Raw genomic sequence first — 25531 nt, forward strand, 5'->3', positions numbered from 1 at the left:
AATACCTACTTGATTTTAAAGGTTGGTATTACTTTATCCTTATCCTGAGTATATATATATATATATATATACACATATATACATATATTCAATCCATGTCGTGAAAGAGGACCGAGTATAGCATGCCTTTGAAACCATTAACCTGGGTATATGTAGCATAACTGTCATAATCCACCCATGGGCTATATGGGTCTAGTGTCACCCCTGGACAGGCCTCGATGTATGTAGCCACACGAACCGGAGATACCACAGGAGTAGGGGATTCCCTTGTAACCTTCGCTCTCCATGATACATATATACAAGTGTTAAGGAATTCTCGTGTACCCCTCAAGTATATGGTCGTCATGCCCAATCCTCATGTCGGCAAATATAAGTTTCCAGTGTCCATCTTTTGAACTCACACCTTCACAGTTAGCTATCACACCCCACCATTCTTATCGAATTAAAACCGTTACCACATAATCAAACCACCATTCCATTTATTATTTACCAAGCATATAACTAGTGGTATCAGCATATCGATTATAGCTGGCAATCAATGTCCTTAGCCAACCTTAGGGGATTCCCATGTACCCCATAGGTTAAATCCTTTACTTTACTTTGGGGATTCTCATGTACCTCAAAAGTAAATCATTATTAGGCTTACTTGGGGGATTTTCGTATACCTCACAAGCAGTTCATTATTAAGTTTTACTTGGGAGAATCCCATGTACCCCATAAGACGTTCATCATTTAAACCAATTACATTATTTTATTTACTTGGGGGATTCCCGTGTACCCCCGCAAGGTTTTCATTCAAATCAATTTTATAGCCACAAAGGCCTAACTGTTTAACCATTCCAAACCATGCACATCGTTCAAAACTATTTTAACCATTCAAACTACTTTAGCCATTCAAAACTATTCAAACCATTACAAAATTATTTCAACCCTTGCAAAAAACCATCCAAACCAATTTAGGGTTTTATTATCAAATCATACCATGCAATAGTTTCAATAAAAGTCCAACAATATAGTAAAATTATTCTCATAGGCATTTTATCAAATATGTTGAGGGCATTCCTTTTCCAAGACCAAAACCAAAGCATAAACCATCAAGTTTAGGGTTACCCATAACCCATTTATTAAACCACAACCAACAAGCACTCACATGTGCAAACCATAACCAAAAATACTTGAAAATATAGTTTGAACCAAGAGTAAATAATACTCATCAATATGCATCAAACCCTCAACATTTGTTTTTAAATCCAACATATAAAATTCAAAATCAGTGTTTGAAAGAAGTTAAAACATGCATTTAGTTGGAACTAACAATGAGGGAGGAGTACATGCATTATACAAAAAGATTCACAAAAGAAAACTTGACTCTTAAGCCCTTTTAAGAACACTTGTAGAAACCCTAGCCTCCAATCTTCAAGAAAGAGTTTAGAGAGGATTTGAGAGTACTTATGTCTTTCCAAAGTATGTTATAAGAGGCCACCAGGGGTTATATAATGTGGGGACATAAGGGATTTGGGGTGAGAAATGTCTGGAATGCCCTCAGCTTAAAAGCTGAAAACCAACTCCCAGGAGGGTATAACCACCCCACCCCATCCCACCCCCACCCCTTAGTCATATCCTAGGGTAAAAGTGGTACCTTAAATCATACTCTATACCCACATTGGTCCCCCATACTGACCATCATATGGCTAAATTAGGCTAGATCGTACCTTTGGGTACGAATGGTACCCTAAAACCATACCTTGGACAAATTAAATAGACCAAACTTTGGCCATCATATGACTTGGCATCATACACCTCATATCTTACCATACTACTAGTATGATGCTTAGTCGTATCTTGGACAGAAACTAACCCAAGACACACTACCTAATATATTAAGAAGGGGCTATAGTCGTACCTTAGTATATGACTTGTATGTATGAGTCGTACCTTGTCCAAAATGCTCAACTTAGGAAATTTTTGCAAGTGCCAAGGTTTGGGATGTTTCAGTATTTTCATGATTTCTCTATTTCCTAGACCTATACTACGTCGTTTTATGGCATATTGGAAAGGGTTAAAGTACCTTAAATATTTTTTTACCTTCATTCCATCCTAATTACTCAGAAAACATAATAGAATAGCAAATATTTTCTCTCAAGTCCCAAAAAGCTAGGGTATTTCTCTAAGCTCTAAGTCCAAGTTCTTAGCAATAATTCTCCCAATTCCAGGCATATAGGTATTCAATGGGGCCCTCATTTCTCCTTCATGCCTAAAGATGTTTTCCAAGCTTAGTTGTATGAAATTCATGAATCAGGGCAAGTCTCCAGGTATTCCAATTTTATGATTTCTTTCAACAATTGTATTTCTAAATATCTTATGATCATGAATATCATTTTATGCATGATTTTAAATAGAACTATTATATATGTAGGCGTGTATAAACATAAATGATCCTAGTTTTGTATAAAATTAGTATAAAATATCAAATCGAAGCATAATTTCATATGAACATTCAGTATACTATGTTTATCATGATTTCCAGAGATAGTAAAATTGTATATAACTAGTTCCATGATTTTATCATCTTCAGTTACACCGAATTGAACTAGTTTATGTATTTTACTCAGTTTTCAGTATGATTATGAACATATGTATATGACCATGGGAGTAGTACTTAACACCGAAAGGAGATGGGTACAGATAACTCAAGTCCCAAAGTACGTGCCACCATAGGTTAAAGGGGTCCTCACCAGTTGAGAGTGTTTTCTTAGCTTAAATGGGCTCATGAGTGAATTTGGCGCATGGTTCTTGCCCTTGGCGAGGTATAGAACACCCTCCTAACTTAGATTACAGGTTGGATTCTATGATGCTCACATGGTGTATGCCAATTGTGAGAACCTTCCACAGTTTCAGATTCAGTACAATATATGATCCTTAGCTCAGTTCTATTTGCTTAAACTCATGAATTTTTGGATTATGACTTTATTTCAGTGTTAATAGATATGTTTATGCATCTCAGATAGGTTCATTGTACTTTAGTTTAATTTTACAACTCGGTATATTATTTTAATAGTTATTAGTATGTTTTATATTTTTGCATATCTCACATACTCAGTACATTCAAAGTACTGATCACATATATTTTTGTGTTGATTTATATCATGATATAGGTTCGGGCGCTAGCCCTGCCATCGATATATTACAGTGCCATCTACCAGCTGACAGTGGTGAGTACTCGTCATCCAAGGACAAGGGCCTTTTTTTTATTTTAGCATTTCTTTCTAGTTTTCAGGAATTTAAGAGTTAGACAGGGACTTGTCCTAGCAACTCAGACATTTTAGTGTTCCAATTCTGTACTCGTATTGGCTTTGACAATTATAATTAAGTTTCAATTTTTGTTTCCGCTCAATATATTTTAGTAATATTCAGTATTCTTAGTATCATACTATACCATAGGTTAGCTTGGGGTCACTTGTTTCTCTAAGAACGATGTTACGACTAGGGTATAGTCTTAGGTCGTGACAGTTGTGGTGTGGCGATATTGTACACTCTTTTAACAAGCTATTTTCTCCCCATATTTGTGCCTTGTTCTGAGGATAATTTAGCTTAATACTTATGATTTGTACTTAATTTCATGATTTATCACTTATATGAGGTGTTTTAAGGGAATTAGGTCAAAGGAGACGAGATTAAGCTAAAAGGGAGCATAGAAAACAAATTTAGTGAAGAAATATTCAAGGCAAAGCCAAAGAATCACGGAGTGCGTAAAAATTAGAAACCCCCCCCCCCCCCCCCCTCCTTCCTTGAAATCTTACAACTTGTAGAGAAAATTTCAGGGTGAGCAACAGGGGCTGGCGACATGACCTCATAGGCGAGCAAAGGGAGCTTGCAATGCGAGCTGATCATGGCAAGGGAAATTCTGATGAAATTTTGAAAGAGCACATGCAGAGTAGGTATTATATATGGTTGACTAGGTTGTTGAATGTCATTTCTATGACAATAAAAATGTCTGGAGAATGGAGGTTGAGTATAATGATCTCATTGTACAAGAACAAAGATAATATTCAGAATTGCAACAATTATAAGAAGAACAAAGATAATATTCAGAATTGCAATAATTATAAGGATAACAATGTTAAGGGTATCAAGGTGCTAAGCACAGAATGAACGTTTGAGAGTGGGTGGTGAAGATGAAACTGTAAAAGCACTTCTTACTTATATTATAACTATTTAAACATGACATGCCATGTAAAAATCCCTATATTAATTAGCTATGGTATGTAATTAACTTAAACAACAGTGAGTTAAAACAGGTGGAGATTAATCCTAAATCAACTAATATACATCAACGGAAATGATCCTTAATCAGACTTCCAACTCTAAGGAAGAAGATCTATGGTTTTGCCTTCCAACTCTGCAAATTCATCCTTCATTTCCGTGGATTCCCTTTTGTAGATATATCTATTGGATGCCCACAAAAAAATTCCCAAATTTAAGGCAGACATGACCAAGAGGAAGCCATAATAATAATCCAAGTGCGAGTCATTCATATTGTCTCCTATCCAGCTCTTCCCTCCATTATTCCCTGTAATTTTATCCACCATGGTCACCAAAAAGCTATTCAAGAAATTTCCAAGGCCAATCCCACTAGTGAAAAACGTCGTACCGAGGCTTTGCATGTCTTCTGGTGACTGATCATAGAAAAATTCTAGCAACCCTATGGCATTAAACACATCCGCCACGCCCAGTAGCACATACTGAGGCAACAAGCAAAATATTGTCATAGGGACTATTTCTTTAGGACCATTGATGTGATGCATTTTAATGATGTGCATCCTTCTCATTTCCATCGCATAAGCAAACGCGATGGCAAGAATTTGGATGAGGAACCCTGTTCCAATCCTCTGGAGTAATGTAATTCCCCTAGGATTTCTTGTTTTCTTGCGCATAAAAGGCACGAAGTATCGATCGTACATGGGCACGGACAATAGCATAGTTAGAGTCACAAAGCTTCCTAGTGATGCTGCTGGAATCTGAAATGTTGAACCCACACGTCTGTCCAAGGTGGTGCCTTGTTTGACAAAGAGAGTGTTTATTTGTGCCCAAATAGTGCTAGGGATTAAGTTTACTAGCCATATCATGGCCATTCCTGTGATCAATTTGGCTCCTTCAACCTGAGTCACTGTGCATGGTAACCTTGACCCAGTATCATTGTCTCGTTTGATTGCCGCTTTGTCCAAGAACCTGAAAAAACTGAGTTATATATTTGGATAACTTTGTATCACACATAAATATTTTATCAATGAATTGAAAAATCCATATTTAGGAAGTTGATAGATGCTCAACTATAAATGGTCCTCATCGATTTGAGACTTATTCCATGATCCGTGACTGTGGTTGTAATTGTTATTAAGTATATGCTGAATTATTAGCCAATCTAGGTTACACTAAGGCAACTTTTTGTGTCTTGCCTGGGATAAAGGCAATTCATAGGGACGGTGTCATGGTTGTGGGGTAAAGGTATTGCAAATCATAGGGATGGATCAATTGGCTAGATTCCGAGTGCAATTTGACTGCGGTATAGTGACAGCAAAATTTATGGTGGGCTGTGTTTTAGGCCCCTCATTTATCCTTATTATTCTTGTGGAAGTACCCGATCATATAGTAATTACTCAAATTGGTAGGGCGAACAGCATTATGCCACGTTGATATTAGTGAAAGGTAATGTCCTATTCAACTTGACAAAAAGAGAGCAACCATTCTTGTTGGACCAACCGTAAATGATATTATTACACATGGCAAACACTGATTAGACAAATTCTAACAAATGAAGAACACTTTGTCAGAGGGTTGGAGACTGCTCTAGCTGGTGGATAAATTGGGAGGTCCCCTTGGTTCCTCGCAAATTTAAGGGAGAAAAAATCTCTCTCGAGATCCCTTTTTCATTGGTCTATTGCTTTGGTTCCTAGAGTTCAATTTACTAAGGATTATTCCTTAAGTCAAAATTGAGATGAAGTAACAATTTTACCTTAACTGGGGAAAAGAAAAAAGGACCCTAAAAGAAAATTAACAAAACAAAAAGTATCCTTAGTTTGGTCCTTGCAGCAAAAAGTGGTCTCGTGAAGTTTTGTTAACTATTGATTGTCATAATTTTTCATTTCTCAAATATTACATGCATCCAAGTTAGAATTTCCCAGACAGCTAGCAAAATTCCAATGCATGATATGCCACATCCATGAGGACCCATACCTTTTATTTTTAAGTGGATCGCGTACAAATTAATACTATCATATACTAGCAGGTAAAATTATAAAAGCTTACCGAAATACTGGTGTGTGATGGACTTGGCGTTTTCCAGTAGTGAAATAGTATTGCATATCAAGTTCATGAAGCTGGGATGGGTCATTAGGGAGTTCAATTCTCCTGTTGGCAAATGCAACAATAGGAACACGAAGTAGGTCCGTAGCAGGATGCTGAGACTTTCTAACTTTGTGCCTGTAGGTTGGGGTTCCTATGTAGAAAATGACTAATGAAAATATTAGACCAACAGTTGGAATTCCATATCCTAGTCCCCAGCTCATGTTTTCTTGGATGTAAACAAGGCCTAGTGTAGCAAGTAAAGCACCAGCAAAGGTACTGAACATCCACCAATTGAAGAAGGAAACTTTAAGCTTTTTTTCATGCGGATTAAAATCATCAAATTGGTCAGCACCAAAAGTGGATATATTAGGTTTTGTTCCACCTGACCCAATGGCTATTATGTACAGGGATGCATAGAAGAAAGCAATTTGAGATGTAGTGGCCTTGTTGCATACTCCATTTTCACAACTTGGTTTCAAGTATTTAATTGACACTGCCATTGTCAAAAGGACCATTCCCTGGTGGAAAGTTATAGCTTTGGATCAGTCCATTTTCTTATAATGAGAAAAGAAGTAAGTAAATAACAAAAAGAAACATGGAAAATGATTTTCAGTCGCTATCACACTAAAAAGGGACAAAACTTGACTGTGAGTCTGTGACGAAACCGAAGCTCTAAAATTGAAGTGCAAAGTTTTCTGAATTTGATGCAGCCATGAGCATACTTATCTCGCTTTCTTTCTTTTTGTTTTTCCACCCAGTGTCCAGTACCCACATTGTAGTCCCGACTAATCTAAACGCGCACTGCAGGGCCCATTCTGGGTGACGCTCCCAACAGGATTACTTATGTCGTTTTCACTCCAGCAAAACTCTTTCTCCTCTAAAATTTCATGTGGCAATTTTAAATTTCAAAGAAGTCCTGGCGTTTAATTATGGGAGAAATGGTCTTTTTGGCTCTTTACAATTTTTTTAGTTTTATGTCTTTTTTACAAGATATCTTTATTTTTTAATGTAAAAGATTTGAAAAGATCACTTTATTTTATTCAAATTGTAAGAGGGCAGACTGCAGAGATCGCATTTCCTCTATCATCTCTATCATTATTTTGTGATTGTCTACGTGCTCATGGCCATCTCATGATGGCCAGCAATGTGGAACTTTCTTCTAAGGTCTGGACGTGGAAAATCTCTCCCGAATCTCAATCCGGAGGTCCAACATTGGGTGAGATGGGTCTGGCTATGATATCATGTTAAAATTAGTCTTGGGCCTAACTCACACCCCAAAAGCTAGCTCATGAAGAGGAGAATTGCCCAAGCCTTATAAGGAGACCACCCATCTCATTAACCACCAATGTGGGACTTTCTTCTAACATCCCCTCATTGGTGGTTAATAAGATGGGTGATCTCCTTATAAGGCTTGGGCAATCCTCCTCCTCATAAGCTAGCTTTTGGGGTGTGAGTTAGGCCCAAGACCAATTTTAACATGGTAGCAAACCCATTTCACCCAATGTTGGGCCTCCGAATTGAGATTCGGGAGAGATTTTCCACGCCCAGTTAAGGTCTGAAAGTGAGGGGATGTTAGAAGAAAGAGAAGAAAGTCCCACATTGGTGGTTAACGAGATGGGTGGTCTCCTTATAAGGCTTGGACAATCCTTCTTCTCATGATCTAGCTTTTGAGGTGTAAGTTAGGTCCAAGATCAATTTTAACATATAATATTAATTTCTTATTTCACATTCGGAGCATCATAAAATAAAGACATTATTACATAAGTTATTCTTGTATTAATAATATCAAGTTTATTAGCAGATACAAATCACTGCATTAGTTATGTGAAATTTATGTCGGAAACCAAGCCTTATACTATTATTTACGTAGAGGTAACATTAATAATATAGTGTTTTCATTTTACTTATTAAAAATTGTAGTATTAGTTATAAAACTTTATGCCGGCGTTATATATTTCTCTACTTGAACAACCAAACAGTCCCTTAAAAATCAATCAATTAAAATTGAGTTTAAGTCCTGTGCATCAGTGCACAAAATATTCTACACTATTAGTTAATTTGACCTGCTATTGAAGATTACCCAATTATTTACCTAAAAATTTAAAAATTAAAATAAATAACCTGCAATAGCAAATAAAGTTTACCTGATAGTGTAGAATATCTTATAGATTAACTGACGGTGCATAAAACTTAAATTGATTGAAATTTAAGTGGACATTTACAGTTAGTGGTGCACGGCTAGGGAAAAGCACCAAGTATGTGGTGAACTAAGGATACAAGTCATTCTCTAAGAATTGTTTACAGGTCCCATTGGAAAAAAAAAAATCCTCCAAATTAATTGTCATGGCCAGTACTCAATTGTAGGCCAATAAAGATAGTAAGTGGCACAGACATGATTTATAGTTATATGCACTTGGATTAAATCGTGTGAAAGGTTCCTTTTGTAGCTTCCTAGCTAAAAAATGACAAATAATGAAATAACGTTTCTAGCAGTCACGTGACTGAAAGGAGACACTCATATATAGCATTTGCATTTTATGGAGGAAACATAAATAAACGAAAACAGAAAGTCCATTATTATGCGCTTACCATGACGTAAATAAGTGAAGAGATGGTGAAGGTCCAGAAGCGACCCAAGTAAGTATCAGCAACATAGGCTCCAAGAAGTGGTGTAATCCAAACAGACCCAGACCAATTATTCACATTCCTAACTGATGAAACAGTGTCTTCGTGAAGTTGGGTTGTTAAGTACACCACTAGGTTTGAAGCTATTCCATAGAAAGCCATCCTCTCAAATGCTTCATACCCTGATCATCATGCATTCAATATTACTTGTAAAATCGAGCTAGCACGTGTATTTGACTAAATCAGCCTTTTAAATGTTAAGAATCTCAACATGCCACTCTTCTATCAATTTGTTTCATAAAAATTTAGATGGATTGGATTTCTTTTTCGACAATCTCAAAGTAGTGAAGTTGGCCCGTATCAGAGACTAGTGACTGGAGTTATATATGGTGAAGGAAGTTAAAATGAATCTCCTTCACGGAAAAATTGTAAGGAGTATATAGGTAAAAAAAAATGTAATATGTAAGCTATATATAGAATCTCCTTAATTTATATAAAGAAGACCTTCAGTATAGTGTTATTTCTGGCTCGGCGACTAATCGAGATAGTGGTGACTAATAATATCGTAAAGTTGGAACGAGAATAAAGGGTAGAAGGAGGCTTACCTGCAAGGTAAGAACATGCTTTCCATTTGCCAGTTCTGTAAGCAAGCACAGGCTGACCTCGAAGATCCACAGTGCCATCTTGTGTATAATCATTGTTAGCTTCCATTAAATAAATGTTGGACAGAACAAGTGTGGATGGAATTATGGAAGTTAAGGATTGAGGAATTGAAACAGAGGAGGTGGGCTATATGTAGGCAGCATTGGATGCTCCTTATTACCAGTACAGCTGTGTGTCATGGACCATATATATTTGTCCCTATCATTATATTATTGATCATTTCAGGGGTCTAATGAAACAAAAAATTCTTTGTTTACGTTGAGAAATTGTTAATTATGAAGGGATAAGTAACAAATAATTTAGAGGCGGAGCCAGAATTTCCACGAATGAGTTCAAAATGTGAAGAAAAACTAATCGAAGGAATTCGACGTATATTATATATATATATATATATAAAATATAATTTTAATAATAGTTTGGTGAACCCCCGTTTTACATGTTGGCTCTGCCCGACAAATATAACAATAAATTCCTTCATTCATTATATATCACGGTTTCAAAAAGGCTTGAGAGAATATTAATTTAACCTAGTACTGCGTTAAAGGGCCAGACCTAAGACCCACGAATAGTTACTAACTAATTTTTAAAAGTAGAGTTAAAATAAAGAATAGATTAGAAACATAAATTATAGAAAATATATTAAAAGTTTATATAAACAAGAAAATTAAAACAAAGTACTTAATTGTCTAGGCATAACAATATTGTAAGTCGCCAAATAATCACTGTATATAGAACAATATATTATTATAGAATTTTAAAAGAAAAACTGAAAAACAAAAAGAAATGTCGGGGAGCATGCCCGGTAGGATATTAAAGACATAAAATACATGGGGATAATTTTGGGCCAAACTTTAGGCTCTCATGATTATTTGGGGTATTTTAGTATCGGATAACTTTCAATTTCACATTTTAAAACAGGCAAAAATTGAGATATAGGTAACTTTTAATTCATAATTACAATGCATGGTTAAAATTTGCATAATTATATAACACACTTTCTCGCCTCTCTCCTCCTTCTCTCTCTCATCTCTCTCCCCTTCCTCCATTCCCAGTCCTCTATCTCGTTTCCCTTCAGATATAGGTAACTTTTAGTCCATAATTACAATGCATGGTTAAAGTTTGCATAGTTAAAACACATACTGTCACATCCCTTTTTTACCAAAAACAATAGATTTTACGTTTGAAAGGGTTTATTATTAAGTGACAAAAGAAAATAATTTGTTTCGAAAAGGATTGTTTATATTCAAAACACAGAGTCGCCACTTGGCATAAATCGGGTGTGCTAAGTCACCTTTGTATATCCTTTTTCAAAACGGTTTTGACTCTTTAAAACTGATCTACGAACAAAGATTCCAGTTAAGGAATTCTATTGATCGAGGGGAATGTGTTAGGCACCCCTCGGTCCCGTGGTTCTACCACGGTCGCTTCGTAGAGTATATCGGCTAGTACGACACTGTGAATGAATAAACCACATAAAGCACACAACAATCAATCAAACAAACAAAAGCAAAATAAGTCCAAAAATATAGTGTACAGTCCAATTTATTACAAATCGAGAATAAAAAATGCTGAAATTAAAACCTAAACTACTCTAACTATCCTAGCTATGCTTTACCTGATGCCTCGGGCCTTGATCATGAGCCTCCTTTGCGTACAAGATACTTCGGAGCATTCTCCAATGAATGAATACAAATGACCTCGGGGCATTCTCCGACTAAATGAGTGCATTTTTCATTTTCAAGTGACAAAATGAAACAATCTCAAGCACAAACATTCAATCATTCTACAATCGTCAATTTCTACAATTTACCTACCCAACTTAGTATTTGCCTACTAGTTTCGACCTAAAGCATGATACTATCACGTTCAACTTCAACAATGAACCAAAATATCACAATTCAATTTTATCAAGATCAATCCCTCCCAAATAACTGATTTTTTAATCTTAACAACATATTATTTCATTACACAAATCATAACCCAAGGGAATCAAACAAGTAGCAATTCATCACCAACCAAGATCAACTAATATATGATATTCAATCCAAAACACCGAATATAATAAATGATGAAATTAAAAGAGTAAAATTGGACCTCAATTTGAAGCTTCTGAACTCAATGTTATTCGAATAAAGAGACGAAACTCGCAACCGGAGACCTCGAATTGAACCTCAGATCAAATAAAAAACCGATGACAAAATCGAGCCCAAATCAAATCAACCTTCTAATTTATGATGATAATTGATAAGTATAATGTTGATCGGAGCTTGGACAGCGGTAGGGTACCTTTTCGATGAAATTAGGGAGTTTGGGTTTCTGGTTTTAGTGCGTTTTTTGGCGAATCAGTCACCAAAATAGTAACAACCCAGGGCTTATTTCTCTCTCGATTCTCTTATTTATTCTCCATCTATTTTATGGTTCTCTCTCTCCCATCACTTTCTCTCGATTCGTTACTATGTGTGTGTATTTCGATGAGTGTGTGCATTTTTTGGTGTGATTTTGTTTTTCGGTGAGGTTCATATAGATTAGAGTGTGAGAGGCATATGTGTGTGCAGTGCTCTATACGAGTTGCTATGTGCGTGGATTTGTGTATGCAATGTGTATGTCCAACAGTGTGTTTGTTGGAGAAAAACTTTCCAAAAAATGGAGGTTTGCGTGTATTTGTTTATGTTAAAAAAAAATAAAGTGCTCACGTGGGTGTGTGCAGAGGATTTTTTTGAGTGGGTGGATTAGATGGGGTAGGGAATAGGTAGGGATAGGGTAGGGAGAGGTAAATGGGTAAATATTATTTTTTAGGGCGAACAAAATTACATGTCTACATTATGCCCCTCTTTGGATGTAAAACAAAGTGTTTTCAGACAAAGAAGTAGACAACAGGATAAAATTTTGATCGATCATTATTCAAAAGAACGGTGAATAAAGATGGGTTGTAATCGAATCTTGACTTTGGGTATCCTACCTATCCCAGATTAGGTGGGAATCAGGTTGCATGTAGTTCCACAGTTGAAAAGGAGATGAACTATACCAAGTTGGAAAGTCGAGTGAGGTTTTGTCGAGGTTTCGGTCTGCGACTCTGTCATTACATCAAAATAAAAATTACAAGTTAAAAGATAAATGACATTATAAAAGTCATATCTATGTAGCATCTCTTGATTCTTGTCTTGGGTCTCCAATGCTTCCAAAAGTGACAAAAAAACTAATTTTCTTTGGGTTGAACTTGAGAATAGATTATTTCTTTATAAAAAATTTGGTGTTGGAGATGAACTCAAAATTGACCATGTTTTGCAGGTGGTACTTCTGAATGCGAACCTGAATTTGAGAATTTTCACCCTATTCTCCAGGAGGGCTCCTAACTCACAACTTTTCACCTTGTTGCTTGATTTCCAATTTATTCACCTTGTTTTTTGACTTTCAATTTCATCCCCCTATTCTTTAGGTGGGCTCCTGACTTTTAATTTCATCACCCAATTCTTCAGGCAGGCTCCTGACTTTCAATTTCATCGCCCTGTTCTTAAGGCGGGCTCCTGACTTTCAATTTCTTCACCCTATTCTCCAGGTGGGCTCCTGAATTTTAATTTTCTATACTCAATTCTTCAGGCAGGCTCCTGACTTTCAACTTCATCACCCTGTTCTTTAAGAGGGATCCTGACTTACAATTCTTCACCCTGTTCTCCAGGAAGGCTCCTAAAGCCAAAGTCAAAATTAGAACACAAATTATCTTGAAGAGTTATGGTAATGAATGATTCCATTTTTTTGAAAATAAAACCCCATTTTTCGGGAAGATCCTGAACGAAAAGTAAAGTCCCATTTTTCAGGAGGGTCCTGAACATAAAGTAAATTTTCATTTTCTAGAAAGGTTCTGAACAGAAAGAAAATTTTTATTTTTCAAGAGGGTCCTGAACATAAAGCAAATTTCTATTTTTTAGGAGGGTCCTGAACATAAAGTAAATTCTCATTTTCCATGAGGGTCCTGAACATAGAGTAAATTTCCCATTTTCCAGGAGGTCCTGAACATAAAGTGAATTTCCATTTTTCAGGAGGGTCTTGAACATAAAGTAAACCCCCATTTTTTAGGAGGGTCCTGAACATAAAGTAAATTCTCATTTTCAAAGAGGAGCATGAACATAAAGTAAATTCTCATTTTCTAGGATGATCCTGAGCATAAAGTAAATTCCATTTTCCAGGAGGGTCCTGACAATAAAGTAAATTCTCATTTTCTAGGAGGGTCCTAAACATAAAGTAAATTTTTATTTTCCAGGAGGGCCCTGAACATAAAGTAAATTCTCGTTTTTCAGGAGGGTCCTGAACATAAAGTAAATTTCAATTTTCCAGAAGGGTCCTGAATATAAAGTAATGTCTCATTTTCCAGGAGGGTCTTAAACATAAAGTAAATTTTTATTTTTCAGGAGGGTCTTGAACATAAGTAACAACTCACGGATGTGCTTTTCCAGAGGTAGCTGAATTAAGTGAAGCGAATTTTGCCCCTGTTTTAACAAAGACAATTTTTTCAGTTAAAACTTAGTAGCGTCTCACAGCACTTGGCTTTCTAGGCACCTGCTCCAGTGTTCATTCCCTTCATTTTGTTTCGGATTTCTGGCACTTGTACTTGCTTTGTCGTATTTGTAACGCCCCAAATCTAATCATGGGACATCACACGGTGCTTAAAGCTATAAGTAGCCCCAAGCTAACCATTTGAGCCTGCTACTACATATAAAACTTATTTAGAGATGAATAAAGCGAAACAATGGTACTGTCATATTAAGATCATAATGAAATACGAAGAAATACTTGTCTGAACAGTCAAGAATACTGATGGTCTAAACATATTGATAAATTAGTCTGACAAAGCCTCTACTACTCAAGAAAACTAGAGAGCCATTGGGACAGATCCTCAACTGACTCAAATTGAAATAAACAAAATCAACTACTGATAATACTGAATATCTGGAAAATAGGTCCTCGACTCATAAGGACTCACCACTGTGAAAATGTAGACCAAGGTACTCGGTATCACTGACGCTGCTGGGACTGAGCACCTGAACCTACATAATACGACAATGTAGCACACAGACGTATATGTGGATCAGTACTTTGAGGATGTACTGAGTATATGGGGGTGCATGCAATATGAAAACAATAGTATCATAGGCTATAAAAATCATGCAATGCTAAATGTAAATGGCTCAAATAGCTTGAATACTCTGAAATCTGAAGATACAAAGTAACGAATAGTAAAACATATAATCTGAATTCCATGAGCCATTACACTTAGTTCTAAAATTTGTATTTAATTCTTGTTCTCAAATCATGTAGTCTAGATGAAGTCTGGAACTTTATTATGCATAGTAAATATTTTATCTCGAAGAACTATTTTAAGAGTGGGGAACTTCTATTTGGGAGGTTCTTCTAATCGACATGTACACCATGCAAGCATCCATGATGTCCCACGACGAGCCCCTGTAAGGTTAGGGTTGTTCTACCCTTGCCATCGGAATAGAACAATCTATCTCAGTGATCACTATCTCAGTTATCCACGTATAGTGGAAATAAATATCTCAACCTACGATGGCATCTAGTTCTGGGCTATGAAACTATAGTAACATGCCCAACTTGGTACTAAATACTACTCTCAATCTTATTCTCTAAGTCTCAAGAAAATCCACTTTAAAGTAATCTCATATTGCATAAGAAAATCAATCATAAAGTCTGCAATCTCATTTTGTAAAGTGGATTTCAACTCTATTGTGACCAAAAGGTCAAATCTTTCTAAATTACTTCAAAATAGTCTAATCATAAGGTGCATGTAGCATAACAATTCTCAAAATTACATTCTAAAATAGGGCTTAATGACCCATATGTCAATATCATGATCAAACATCTAAAAATTCATACTTTATATCATAAACGTGCATAAATCATTTGGAAATCTACAAATTTCATCTTGCTACACAATAATATCAACATTCTCATTTATTTTAACTTCTAAAACATGGAAAATATCACAATCTCATGAACGACAACATAGGGTATAAATTCATACTCCAAATTCATAGGAAAATATGTAAAATCATGTATCTTTGTAAATTAATGCAAATTTTGGGCACAAGAACGGAAGGAGTGTTCTTGTTCAAACCCCACATACCTTGGATTATGAGTTTAGATGAATAAGCTTGCTTGAGATACTTTTTTGTACTCTTGAGTGAGGGTTCTTGAAGCTTTTGACTTGGGAACCTTGAATCTTAAACTAATTTGTAAAAACTATGGTGGGATCTTGAAGTTCTTGGAGAAGGAATTGGGTCTTGTTTTTAGGGACAAACCTAGCTTTTGTTATTTTTGATGAATCTGAAATTATCAACTTCGTTTTGGATATATCTAGGTGTTATAAGGGTGGATAAAGACCAAAAAGCTCTTTTAAAAATGGCTTCAAAATGTTGAATCGGGATTTATGATGGCTAGTGTGACGGTCCGTCGCTAGCTCGATGGTCCGTCGGCCTGACTGTCGTACTTGGACCAAAATAGGAGGTTATTGCCTTTTTTGCGACAGCTTGGGCAATGGTCCTTCGCTAGCTCGGCGGTCCGTCGCGCTTGGCCAGTAAATGAGGTTACTACATTGGTTGCGGCAGCGGGAGCGATGGTCCGTCACTTACCGACAGTCCATCGTTCTACCTGTTGCTACTGAGCAGTTTGGACAGTACTCTGTAAAACATCCATATCTTTTATTTCGACATTGGATTTTGACGAAATGGGTATCATTTGATAGATAATTCAATTTTCCACACGATAAAAAGTCAAAATTAGGGAAACTCTATATGATTTAAACACGTCACACTTTGGAAGTCATTCCTAAATCTTCTAGAGATGCTATAAGGCCTTAAGGAAGTTTGGGGTATTACAGCGTCATTGACCCAAACACAGCTTAAGGAAAGTGACTTTGATTTAAGCATTGAATTTTATTTTACTATGTCCCCGACATACACCTTTTACATTCTGTCATTTCCATAAATTCAGCAACCTGTAGGTTGATAAACTTCCTTTGTTTTGTTTTGACTTATGACCATATTTATTTCATGTGCTGGTCCTGGCTTTGTTCTATGCAATTGAGGATACTGATAGCAAGTTTTGAGATTCTTTCTCACTTGTTTTGACACAGACTTGACTCAAAAATATAAAGAAGTAATGATGATTTTCATATTTTGATAAATGACATAAAAGACAAAACATATGAATATCTAAAAGAAATAAAAATACAATGTCCCTTTTTTCAAAAATGAAAAAAGGAAAAACTTATCTAATACTGTAGCCAACTCTAATGATTATGACATGCATTTTGGATTAAATTGCCTAACCTTCCCACCCAAACTTTACCACTTGTTATTGAGTTAATTCCCCTAAAATCGAGTTGTTTCTTCAAACCCATTGAACTTATATACCTCATTTGACTAGTGGCACCCCGAAGGGTTTTCGTCAACAAGCCTCTCTCCTTTTTACTTCTGTCAACTCACTATCATCTTATGGTTCCCATGAGGGTTTTCACCAATAAGGCTCTCTCATTTTTTGTTTCTCTCAACTTATGATCGTCTTGTGGTGCCCGTGATGGTTTTCACCAATAAAACTCTCTCATTTTTTATTTCTCTCAACTTACCATTGCCTTACGGTGCCCGTGAGAGTTTCCACCAATAATACTCCCTCATTTTTATTTCTCATATTTCCCTATGATGATGCAGAAAATATAGTGCCAAAACTTTGTCACATATCCATCTCATATTCCGCCTTAACAATCTTGAAGATTGATTTGAAGGACTTTCTTTGGTTGTAACTTGGCTTCTTAATAGGGTCAAAAAGAAAGGATGGTATGATTCTCAAACGACACTTGAAGTATGGTGGAATTTACAACTTTTAGAATCGACTCAAACAACGAAAATTAACTTATGCCCCAGTTTCTTTTGACTGGGTAACTCTAAATTGTTCATTTGGTTGGACCGAACCCAGAGTAGGGTAGCCTACGTATCTCACCCCCCCTCCCCCCCAAGAAAAGAGAATCAAGTCACACGTAGTTCTGACAGCTTGTTCTTTTGCTTGATTCTGAATTCGCTTCTTTTTTTTATTGGCTCTTTTTTTCTCTTTGAAATCTTCTCTGGATCTATTTTTCTTAACACACTTTTCTTTTCTTTCTTTTTTTGACATATTTTCTCTTTCTTTTCTTTTTTTTTTCCTTTTTTTTAAACATTTAGAACTTTATTTTTTACTCGACACTTTTGAACTTTACTGCTCTATCTTGATTCCAAAAGAGGGGTATGAAAGAAAATAGAACTAATGCTCAAACATGGTAAACAAATGATACAAGTCAAATGGACACCTTAATTTTTGAAGACATGATTGGAGGTCATCATTTAAAGGCTCAAGACTTGGTCACCCCGAGGGCACAAAAATATGCAAGAAAGACCCGTTTTGAGCACAAGCAAGGCCGTGTGTGGAAGATTGCTTGGAGCATGGAAGACTTGAGGAATCACAGTTTTGGCCAACACTTAATGGGTTATGATTTTTTCATCTTCATTAAGGGTATTTTGGTTACTTCATGGGGTCCAAATGCACTCCATGGCCACCCCACCCTTTAAGGGCATTGTTGTTATTTCGCCTTATCTTGTAATAGAATATAAATAGAATATTTTAGGTCTTTTTGTCATTAGTTGTTCATTGATGTAAGACTTGGAACTTTAAACACCTTTAGTTGTAGGGTTTGGAATAGCCACCACACCAAAATGAGGGCAACAAGTGTGGATATCACTTGTGTTGCAATGTTGGCTTGAGACGTTGGTGTTTAAAAGAGGTAAAGTTCCTCTTGTGTCAACGTAGGAGTTAGGTTAACCATTGTGTGTAGTGTTAAGGATCTAAGATTACCATATTCCTGGATTCTTAAGATTATACCGACCAAGGTCTAACTATCTATCCATTTTGTTTATGTTGTAATCATTTGTTTGTGTTCTTATAATTCAAATACGTGACTTGTTGTTCTTGTTCCATTGTTGTTGTTGTTCATCTTGTTGTTGTTAACATATTTTGTTGTTAGTTGTTTTTAGGTGATAAACACATCAATACATTGTGTTTTTGTTGTTGTTTGTTGAATCAGAGTGTGGTCTTCAAAAGGGTCCTCGGATCTTTGATCTTGTGGATTGATTTTGAAGTGTATTTCATGTTGTCCTTGTAATTCTTGTATCAACAAAGGATGACACAATGTTTGGATAGCGGAATGAAATGCATTCATCATATCAATCCTTAAAAATGCAAGTACGTCACATGCAATATGAAAGCGGGAGATACATGACATTTAACACTAACATGACCTGAGCATGTGCATCACTAATTTTACACTTCTCCAATATGCCACTCCACTTTTGTTGTACATCGCTCACATCAAATAACCCATGCTTTCGTGGAGCTAAATTATCTTCTTGTTTCTCTTGATATAGGAATCACGCGTCCACTACTTGACATAATTGAGATATGCTTTTTAATGGATGACCAAGTTATTCTTATGATTCTCAAAATAATTGCCTTAATTTTGAAAGAAGGTTTCAACGCAATCACCAAATGTCTCAACACTCTACCAATATCTTAGATGCCTTTTTTTAAAACTTTAGCTCTCTGATTCAATATTTCATAATTAAACTGAATTTTAAGATCTGGGTGAAAATTCTACAAGCATGTCATAACACTAGAACCAACATAAACTGTAATTGCATAAAGAAGACAAAGGACAAAATGACAAAGGACATCACATCTCATTGAAAGAAAAAATAAAAGGGTTTAAATAAAGAAAACAAGGAAACAAAATGCGGTAGATTTTGAACTACAACCCCGAAATAATTCAAAAAAACAGAAAGAAAAACAAAACAAACTACCAATAATCCTTCCAAGTAAGGAGAGGAATGACTTCCCAATTGTTGAGCTTGACATCTTAGTCACTGATTTACACATCACCATGATTAGAGATTTCACCGCTATCTGACACATACACTTCAATAAATAAATTATGGATCCCCATGCTTGACTCATTGCTTCCCACATATTGTGTATTATCGTATGTTGGTGAAGGATTATGTGTGACCTTTGTAGTGTCAATGTTTTATACTACGATTAATTTTCTTGAATCATCTTTTCTATTTCTCTTTTCAAAGCACTACAACCTTCAATATTGTGACCCTGAATATCAGTATGATATGCACATCGTACATGACGATCAAAATTTCTTAAATGTGGATCAGGAGTACACCTAAAGAGAAGATTGATCATGCATACTCTCTCAGTCTCTGGAATAAACTGGCATACGACTCCTCAATTGGTGTAAAATTATCCCTAGGCTTCTTGTTAAGAAATTTTTGTGGTCCAATTAACATTGATGTGGACTCAGGAATATAGCAATGATCATCAAGAGTATCAAACATGAGTCCACTAGTAGAGTGGGGCAACACGACCGTTGGTTGATAGCCAAAGTCAAAGCCTTAGTAGAAGGTTGAGCAATAAAAGCACAGATAGTATATGGTGTTATCAATGTAGTAGATTTATACTGAAGAGCTAGAGAATGAGGGACGAAAGCATTGGGATGTTTTTGGCTTGGAATGAATTCTAAGGCATCTTGTGGTACATCAACAATATTATGACTTAGAGCTTGCAATTGTGATGGAAAACTTAGGCTATTTGTGGGGTCAACAATAGGGAATGGAGGAGGAGGCAACCTACTTATCCAAGATCGATGCATTTCTGTCATTTGTTGCCTTAGTATCAAAATCTCTTGCTTTAAAATATTATTTTTCTGACTCTTTGTTTGATCCATGATGTCACTATCTATCTCCTTGTTTGACACAACTAACCCTTCCTTGAATTTGGTGTGATGTGGAGAACTATCCACAATGCCACAATGCCACAAACTAACCATCTTAAATTAACTGAACAAGAGATAACAAATGTGTTAGAGTTCAACACTTTCTCAAAACTTTTTTTTCTTTTTTTTTTCTTCTTTTTTTTAAAAGATCACCGAACCCGAGAAGGGCGTCTATGTATCTCACTCCTGAGAGAGGAGAATCAGGTGTGCGTAGTTCGTGAAGTTTGACCAAAAAATGACCGATCAACTCTCTTTCTCTTTCTTTTTCTTTTTCTTAAAACATTTAAGAACAAAAGAAAATAATAAATTGTCAAAAGAATTGACGAAAATCTTTTTTTGAATTTTTCATCTTTAACATCCCTATAAAAAATAAAACCTATGATTATCAAAGAAAAATATTTTTTGAATTTTTGATTTTTAATTTCATACCTAAAGGAAACTTAAAAATCTTTTTGTAGTTTTCTTTTAAAGATGTATATGAAACACCCACTCTAAATAAAGAATGAAGAAAATCTTTTAGATTTTTAAAATAAGATCACCGAACCCACGAAGGGCTGCCTACGTATCTCACTCCCAAAAGAGGAGAATCAGGTGTGCGTAGTTCGTCCAGATTGAACAATTAAGGATTAAATAACAAACTAAACCTTGACTTGAGAGACACAACCAACTACAGACGATGAAGGCATCAATAAAATTTTTATATATTTTTTTAACTTGACACTTCACATAAAACTGACACAAAAAACTATAAAAGAACAAATATTTTTTATATTTTCGTTATATGAAATGTACTCAACTTCTACCATCTTTGTTGAATTTTTCTTTTATGAAAATCTCCTATTTAAAAAATATTTTTTTTGAAAATTTTTAAATTATGAATGCTTGCTAAAGTGAACAAAAGAAAAATCTTTTTGATATTTTTTATGTTTTTTGAGAAAATGAGTGTCAAGGGTAAAAATCTTTTTGAATTGTGAAAACAAAAGTTATAAAAACTCTAAAAACTACGAAACTCTTTTTATTTTGGACTTGCTTTTCTTTCCTTTTTTTTTTTTCTAATTTTGTCTAAATACACTCTTACCCTTAATTCTTGCACATGCTTCCCGAAATTAGTGCATCAAATGACCTTGTTACCCTCAAAGATGCAACAGTTAGTACGTAGGGATGCTTTAGGGGTGAGTCTCCTACAAAGGATCAAACAAGTCCCGCTAGGTCTCAATATGATGCATATAAGAATGACCTAAAGGCCGACCAACACTGAGGTTCAACTAACAAGGCTGGTCGGGGGAGCGTATTGTCAATAGTGGGTGCGATAGCTTTCCACCCACTCCATACGTCCGACAAGGATGACTCAACTAGAGTTCATGTACACGACGTGTACTCCGGAACTTGTTGCAAAAGAAATAACTCGGGTTATGCAAATGATGACAGATATAAAGCAGTAACACATAAGAGAAAAATTGTAAACATGTAGCACGTAAGAACTCAACAATGATAAAACAAATACAAGAGATAACACTAAAAATGTTTATACATCCATAATGTTAAACTAAGCCGATACAACTCCAAAAAATAAGCTCAAATTCCAAAAAATTCCCCAGCAGACTCGCCAAACAGTCACACCCCTTTTTTTTTACCAAAAATAATAGATTTTAAGTTTGAAAGGGTTTTATTATTAAGTGACAAAAGAAAATAAATTTTTTCGAAAAAGATTGTTTATATTTAAAACTCAGAGTCGCCACTTGGCATAAATCAAGTGTGCCAAGTCACCTTCGGATATTCTTTTTTAATATGATTTTGACTTTTTAAAACTGATCACGAACAGAATTCTGGTTAAAGAATTCTATTGATCGAGCGGAAGGTGTTAGGCACCCCTCGATCCCATGGTTCTACTACGGTTGCTTCGTAGATTATATCGGCTAGTAAGACACTATGAATGTATAAACCACATAAAACACATAATAGTCAATCAAACAAACAAACCAAAAATATAGTGTCCAGTCCAATTTATTACAAATCGAGAATAAAAAATGCTGAAATTAAAACCTAAACTATTCTAACTATCCTAGCTATGCTTTACCTGATGCCTCGAGCCTTGATCATGAGCCTCCTTCGCGTATAAGATACTTCGAAAAATTTTCCAGTGAATGAATACAAATGACCTTGGTGCATTCCCCGACTAAATGAGTACATTTTTCCATTTCAAGCGACAAAATAAAACAATATAAAGCACAAACATTCAATCATTCCACAATCGTCAATTTCTACAACTTGCCTACCCGACTTAGTATTTGCCTACTAGTTTCGACCTAAAGTATGATACTATCACGTTCTACTTCAACAATGAACTTAATTATCATAATTCAATTTTATCAAGATCAATCCCTCCCAAATAACTGATTTTTTAATCTTAACAAAATATCATTTCATTACACAAATCATAACCCAAAGGAATCAAACAAATCAAGCAAGTAGTAATTCATCACCAACTAAGATCAACCAACACATGATATTCAATCCAACACATCAAATATAACAAATGATAAAATTAAAAGAGTAAAATTGGACCTCAATTTGAAGCTTTCGAACTCAATGTTATTTGAATAAAGAGACGAAACCCGTGATCGAAAACCTCAAATTATACCTCAGATAGAAAAAAATAATGACAAAATCAAGCACAAATCAAATCAACCCTCTCATTTACGATGATAATTGATAACTATAATGTTGATTGAAGCTTGGGAAGCGGTAGGGTACCTTTTTCGGCAAAATTGGGGGGTTTGGGTTTTTGGTTTTGGTGCGTTTTCCGTCGAATTAGCCGCCAAAACAGTAACAACCTAAGGCTTGTTTCTCTCTCGATTCTCTTCTTTATTTACCCTCTCTTTTTTATTCCCTCTTCTTTGTCACTCTCTCTCTCGATTCATTACATGTGTATGCGTATTCTGATGAAGTGTGTGGATTTTCCAGTATGGTGTGTATTTTCTGGTAAGGTGTGTATAGATAAGAGTGTGATAGGTGTATGTATGTGCAGTTCTCTATGCGAATTGTTGTGTGTGTGGATTTGTGTATGCAATATGTGTATGTCCAACAGTGTGTTTGGAGGAGAAAATTTTTCCAAAAAATAGAGAGTTTGCGTGTATTTGTTTGTGTTGAAAAAAATGAAGTGTTCACGTGGGTGTATGCAGAGGGTTGTTTGGAGTGGGTGGATTAGGTGAGGGTAGGGGATAGGTAGGGGTAGGGGATTGGTAGGGAGAGGTAAATGAGTAAATATTATTTTTTGAGACAGATAAAATTACGGGTCTACATAGACGACTTATACAATTACATATACTAATAGACGACTTTGTACAACTGACTTATACATATACGACTTATACAATCACATCATATAAATAATTAATATACAACTTATACATATACACATATATAATTGACACATAATATACAATTGATAAAAATTTAGTTGTACCAAGAAAATAATGATTGAATTAAATAAAAACGTATATTTGTATATACACTATGCAAAATGTATATTTATTTATATATATATATATATATATATATATATATATATATATATATATATATATATATATATATATTGAGAGAGAGAGAGAGAGAGAGAATTATTTAATATACACTATGATAATTGACACATAATATACAATTGATAACAAATTAGTTGAATTAAGAAAATGTTCTATGAAAAAATATAGCGTATTTGTAGGGGAAAACACAAAATATCAGAAAAATTGGAAGAAGAAATAGAAAGAAAAATATTCTTTGATATATGTTAGAATAAACTTTGAGATTTATTGAATTAGGAGGAATACATGCTGCTGCTAAAAACGTCCAATAAAAGAATGACCTATTGCCACTAAACACTCCAATCAGCTTAGAGAAGGGAAATTCTTGTTTCTTAAAAGCAACCATTTTTATTTCTTGATTTCTAGTTTCTTAAAGAAAGGAAATTCATGATTTTTGTTAAAATCACCATTCTTATTTCTCAAATAGCAAATTAAAGTTTACTCTTACCATCATCTGTTGTTGAATCTGTTGCATTTATCTCTAGTGCTCCTCCCCATGGATCCCTCACAAACATAATGTTCAATATATTTTTTTCAACTAAATGGTTGATATGTTGCTGCTCAGAATTGAATAGTGAACAAGAAAGGGATATACAATTAAAGGGAGAGGAAAGTGAGTGAGAAAGAGTGAGGTAGTGACAATAATGTGTGTTAATTCAATCAATGAAGGGAAAATTACTGTATGATTGTGTTAAGAAAAGGAAAAAGATGGTGGAAAATTAATGTATTAAAAGAGTGAGGAAGAAAGAGAAGAAAGATGAAAAAATTATGAAAATACCCCTGAAACGCACTTAAAATGCGTGTAACACACGCCGCATGATGGCTCAGCAAAAAGTATCAAAATGACACTTTAGTATACTACTTGAGGTTCCAAAAGTGAACAACGTCCACTTGAGATGCCAAAGTGAAAGATGGTGTCAAGTTGAAGGACCTGTTGACGTGTTTGGCCTTTAATTTTCTTAAAACACTCTAAAATTGAGACATGTATTGGTAAATTATTTTTCTCTAAAATTATGACATGTAGTTGATAAGATTATGGTAATTTTAATTTTTTTAAAATCCTCTAAAATTATGACATGTGGTTGGTAAATACTTTTCTCATCTTTAATTGTGACATGTAGTTGATAAAATTACTTTTCTCCCTCTAAAATTGTGACATGTTGTTGATAAAATTACTTTTTCCCTCTAAAATTATGACATGCAGTTGATAAAATAATTTTTTTAATACATTTCTTTTCTTGCCACTTGTGCTTTTGCATTCGGTATATCGCAATAATACGATGAAATACTCTATTTATTGAGTTTGTCTTTGTGATTTTAATTGTTTGACTAATTGGTTAATTCTCTTAGAAGTTTTCATTATAATATTTAGTTTCTAGTAAATTACATATTATTAAATTAATTCAATTGATAAATATAAAAATTAAATATTCAA

At 35.0% G+C, this 25531-nt stretch overlaps 1 protein-coding gene across 1 annotated transcript; it reads right to left on the bottom strand.

The window, feature by feature from the left end:
• Nucleotides 1-4170: 4170 nt before the first annotated feature.
• Nucleotides 4171-9776, bottom strand: LOC107876166 (protein NRT1/ PTR FAMILY 5.1). The gene is made up of 4 exons (XM_016723200.2): nucleotides 9576-9776; nucleotides 8935-9152; nucleotides 6307-6863; nucleotides 4171-5229 (listed from the first exon to the last, which is right to left on the bottom strand). Exons 1-4 carry the CDS (start codon nucleotides 9679-9681, stop codon nucleotides 4365-4367), a joined length of 1746 nt encoding a protein of 581 aa, XP_016578686.1. The 5' UTR covers nucleotides 9682-9776; the 3' UTR covers nucleotides 4171-4364.
• Nucleotides 9777-25531: the final 15755 nt, after the last annotated feature.

Source organism: Capsicum annuum, chromosome 6, assembly GCF_002878395.1.
Source record: "Capsicum annuum cultivar UCD-10X-F1 chromosome 6, UCD10Xv1.1, whole genome shotgun sequence".
Lineage (NCBI taxonomy): Eukaryota > Viridiplantae > Streptophyta > Magnoliopsida > Solanales > Solanaceae > Capsicum > Capsicum annuum.

What these genes read in the sequence shown, in the direction of transcription:
- LOC107876166 (XM_016723200.2), bottom strand. Translation starts at nt 9,681, where the DNA reads ATGGAAGCTAACAATGATTATACACAAGATGGCACTGTGGATCTTCGA. An exon ending in CTTCACTTATTTACGTCATG is followed by an intron (nt 6,864 to 8,934) that starts GTAAGCGCATAA and finishes ACTTTCCACCAG; the next exon opens with GGAATGGTCCTTTTGACAAT. An exon ending in CATCACACACCAGTATTTCG is followed by an intron (nt 5,230 to 6,306) that starts GTAAGCTTTTAT and finishes CAGTTTTTTCAG; the next exon opens with GTTCTTGGACAAAGCGGCAA.